Raw genomic sequence first — 4,924 nt, forward strand, 5'->3', positions numbered from 1 at the left:
TCAATACTTACTATCGATTTATATAAATTAAATAAGAAAAAACGTTATTTTTTTTAACTATAAACGGATTTTTTAATGTATTGATTTCTTAATGATATGTTTTTTAAGCGTATACCTACACAATAAATAGTAAAAAAAAATGTTTTGATCTTTAATTCTTGTGTGTAGTTTCTGATAGAAAGTTGGATTTAATTTATAAACTTTAAAAATAAGAAATAAAAATTCACAGTATTTTTCAAAATAATTGGGATAAATAAATAAAAAATATAGGAAAACTAAAATTTTTACTCAATACCTGTATTCGATAAAATCAATTTTATTATTATTATTATTATTTTTTTGTGTAACTGAAAAACGAATATTAGATAGATAAGTACTCGAAATATATACCAACATTTTCAAGTAAGCTTTTTATATACAATAAATCTCTCTTAAAGAATATCTCTAAAGTCTAAATATACAACATTTTTGTCGGGAGCGGGGACATCTTCGATTTCATAGCTATAAGTACCTACTATCTATAGGATTATAGGAAAACCTTTAAATGACAGGCACTTCTATAGCTAGATATTGATCATTTTTATCGTTATTAGATAATAATATAACGCATATAAATTATAAATATCATTTTTTTTTTTTTTTGTATACTTAGTTAATTGTAATAATTGTCATAGTTTCATTCTTAATTGTAGACACCTTCAAATAGTAAACAAAATTTTGATGATCGAGTATTCCGTATTTAGAGGATAAGTGTACATGGTACCCAAGATTTTCAAAATATTTTTAATCATTTTAGTTATTACTTATTAACACTATTAAATTATTTAATAGGTATGTGATTTTTTTTTTAAATTATTATCGATACTTGTAAGGCAACAACTACAAAACCCGATCGTTTGCGTTATAAAAATATTAAAAAAAACATCAGCTGTTTCGAATCTTTAAAATGATAAACATAATTAAAAAATCAATAATTAATAGTAAATGCATTACAAACAAATTAATACCCATAATTTAATACATTCTATCCGTAACAATTTATACTCCATATAATGCATATTGCACGCATAATAGATCACGCAGAGACATAACTATAATTTGAAATACCGCGGGCAGTATCAAGCGTTGGCCCTCATTTATTTTTGTTACCAAAATTCTTCAATTTTTAAATTATTAAAACATACAATTTTTTTTTTATTATAGTTTATTTAATTAATGCAATTTCACATTATACATACCTATCATGTCTTACAGTATTGTCAAATTTTTAAAATAAAATGCACTAAGTTTAATTTACTTCTTAGATTCTTAACATCCAAACCCACGAACAGATAAAACGTCATCTGTGGTTTTAACATATTATTTTATATTTTTATATTGTAACAATAATTGTATTATTATACTCCATCAATAACTATAATCGAAAAGCTCTGTTTAGACTGTTTATCATGTGTTTATTGTGTTTATCTAATCCTTGAAGGTTACCGTACTGCAATCAGTCGGTCAGACTTCAACTATTGTGATAACATAGATGATAAAAAAAAATTTTACGACATAAAAGTAATTTCAAGATTTCGAAAACTAGTGAACATTTGACTTTCCTCCGTTCATATACGTATTACGTATTGACTATAAATTGACAAAATGGCCAATTGGAATTCCTTAATACCCAGCCAATTCAAGCCATCCGGTTTCATTTCGGCTCTTCGAGTATTCTTAGGTGGAGTAAGTATCACATTCGTATTCTGTAGATACTGTGTTAACTAATGCAATCAAATACTAAATATTATTTAAAAATTGATTTAAATTAACTTTTTGTAGGGCATTGGTACTGGTTTAAAAAAAAATAGCAGTTTCCGATTTAAGTTTATTTAATTGATATTGGCATATTGCATAAATATTTCAACAATTTAATCAAATAATTGTAGTTACAAACTCTAGTAGCCTGAAATTATCAATTCATTCTAGAATCTTTTATTTTGTTAAGCTACTTTACCAAATAACTCTCATTTAAGAATCATGATATCTGTGGATTCTATTAACTGACTTAGTGTATTGTAGACCTTAGTAACAACTTTCAAATATTAAATTTTGATTAATCGCTTATGTCTTATGTAGTTTTATATATATTATTATTAGAATAATTTTTTTCATTTTTTTTAATAGTATTATTTTTGACATAATGTTTAAAACTCAACAGAAACACTGTTATTTTGTTATTTTTTCCAAAGTAGAATTACTTTTCTTAATTGACATTCTTGACATTCATCAGTATATTTTATATATGTTATTTGTTATTTCTATGGTGTTCAAAGAAAAGTCAAAATAACCATTAATAATTATTATAAGCTTTGGTCAACCTAATGAATGATTGAAAGTATCATATGAAAATAATTTATAGTTTTACAGAAAGAGAAACACAGATCAGAATAAATTTAGTTAGATATAATTTTAAATGATTTCAACTTAATTTTATAATATAAAAGTTATATAAACAAATAATTATTTTGCATTTTATCAGTTATATTAATTTATTTACCTTTTTACAGCGAAATTTCAAGCCAAATATAAGAATGGTTGATGAAGTATCATCAGCCACTCAACCTCCACCTGATGTTCCAGGAGGACCTAATCATACAGTTTTTAATAATTATTATTATGCACGTGACAGTCGTAGAGAAGTTACACAACCAGTACTTATTTTTGAAAATAATTCAAAACTTATTGAAAATACTAAGTAATTATTTGTATTTTAAATAAAATAAAATAATATATTTATATATATATGTATATGTTATGGGAAATTTGATTTGATTGGTTAATTTGAACTGTGTATAAAATAGTAAATAATTCAGTTGTAGATTTTAAGCAGAGTGATAAATGTATTGAAGTTACAGTGCATAATTTTATTTTATTTTTTGTTTTGTTCATGTTTATGTTACCAGAAAAGTAGTGAATATAGGCATTCTATAAATTCCCTAGGAATTCTATGGAATTCCTTGAATTATTTGGCAATTTATTAAATTTAAATGGTAATATTTATTATGCCTAGGTATTCTATACAATTCCTAGGATTTCTATAAAATGCCTATACTATGTTAAGTAATTTGTTAAACCAAAATATGTTTATTATTATTTATTTTTATTTATTTATTGCAGCATTAGTTGATAAATTACATTTATAACTACATAAAATATTATTTTTTACACATAAGCATTTTTTAAATTGACATTTTCAATTTATTATTTGATAAATTAACAGTATTTTTTCAACTTTTCTTTAATTCAACATAAAAACATTCAGACATTTTAATGTATCTTAATGTGATAAACACTTTTAAAAAAGTGAAAAAAAATAATATTTTTAAAGACGTATATTGAATTTTCCAGTATACACCAATAACATGGTAATATGATTAGCTAATAATAACGATAATACATTACACACGTGTTGTATGCAATAGCATAATCGTCAAGATAAACATTAATCGTTTACAGAGGTAAACTAGGTACAAATCTAAGTTTTATATTAATTATATATACTTTTCCTACTCATTTTTGGTATTCTATAGAATACTTAGGATTTCTGTGTAATACCGGATTCAACACATTGCCTGTAACATATACATGATTTACAGTAAAACAATAATTTAGTTTCAATTCTTATTTCTTATAGTCTTGTAAGTTCATCATAACTCATTCATTACTGAATTAGTGGCTCTTGATATTTCTGATGACTATATAATGACACTAAAATCCAAATGATGCCATGGCCTTTAAATTGAATAATTAGCCTTCACATGTTGAAGTGTGTGTAATTAAATAGCCCATCCATAATCAATCAATCCAACACCCATTGTATAACTTTTACACTTATCGTAAAAATTATTTAATTTGATATATAATAAAAATTTTAAAGTTTAAAAACAATATTTTATACTTCATTAAATTAATATATTTCTATTAAAAGTTTAGTGAAATTTTACAAATATAAACTATTACTTTAATAATCTATGAAACACAAATACATGATTACCTAATTTCAGCATATTATGTAAAAAATTAAAATGGAATTTTTAATTATTTTATTTACATTACACATTGCCGATAATATATAATTTTTTTTTTTTTGATTTAATAAAGTAATAAACTATGAAAATTGCACCATTAGATTTTAATAATTATCATTAACTCATTATTTAAATTATTCGATATAGTAAACTTTTGTAATAGTTTTTATATTAATAAATTATATATTTTTTTTTAATTAATTAAAAAATAAACACAAATATTATATGCTAAATAAAAGTAAAAATTGTTCTTTGTATGTACTATTTTTAGAACTAAAATTATTGAAATGCCTAACTCATTGTGAGAATTTTTTCCAGTTTTTTAAAAGTAAAAAAAAAATTAAGTTTAATAATAATTTATTACCTTAGATAAACTACAAAAATCTTATTCAATGTCCATAAATAATTAAAATTAAAATATAATGATTCATTATTAACCAAATAATAATTATTATTTGATTGACTCAAACATTTATATATAATATAATGATAATAATTTTATAAATTGTTCTAGGAAATCAAATGTTGAACCTGGCTGCCCATCAAAAGTGCCTCTTCCTGGAAAAGTTTTCCACTGGGATTAAAATTATATTTACGTATAGTAGTGAAAATGTATTGAATTATATATATAATCAGTAAATTTAAATAAACAAATGTCTTATTAACAGCTATTATTTTTATTTTTTAGTAATACATTTGCTTAATAATATTAATTATTAGTTTGTATCTACTTTTTTAGTTAATTTCTATTATAAATTATGATATAAGTTTCAATATTTATTTTATTATTTAATAGAAGAAGTAAATAAATCATTTATTCAACTATTATTTTTAAAAAGTGCTTATTTAATACT

General features: G+C 22.4%; 1 protein-coding gene across 1 annotated transcript; it reads left to right on the forward strand.

Moving 5' to 3' along the window:
* The first annotated feature begins 1,518 nt into the window (after positions 1-1,518).
* Positions 1,519-4,722, forward strand: LOC112600463 (NADH dehydrogenase [ubiquinone] 1 alpha subcomplex subunit 7-like). Its single transcript, XM_025347695.1, has 3 exons — positions 1,519-1,725; positions 2,550-2,737; positions 4,585-4,722. Exons 1-3 carry the CDS (start codon positions 1,645-1,647, stop codon positions 4,652-4,654), a joined length of 339 nt encoding a protein of 112 aa, XP_025203480.1. The 5' UTR covers positions 1,519-1,644; the 3' UTR covers positions 4,655-4,722.
* Positions 4,723-4,924: the final 202 nt, after the last annotated feature.

Source organism: Melanaphis sacchari, unplaced genomic scaffold (assembly GCF_002803265.2).
Source record: "Melanaphis sacchari strain LSU unplaced genomic scaffold, SCAv2.0 Contig64_pilon_pilon, whole genome shotgun sequence".
NCBI lineage: Eukaryota > Metazoa > Arthropoda > Insecta > Hemiptera > Aphididae > Melanaphis > Melanaphis sacchari.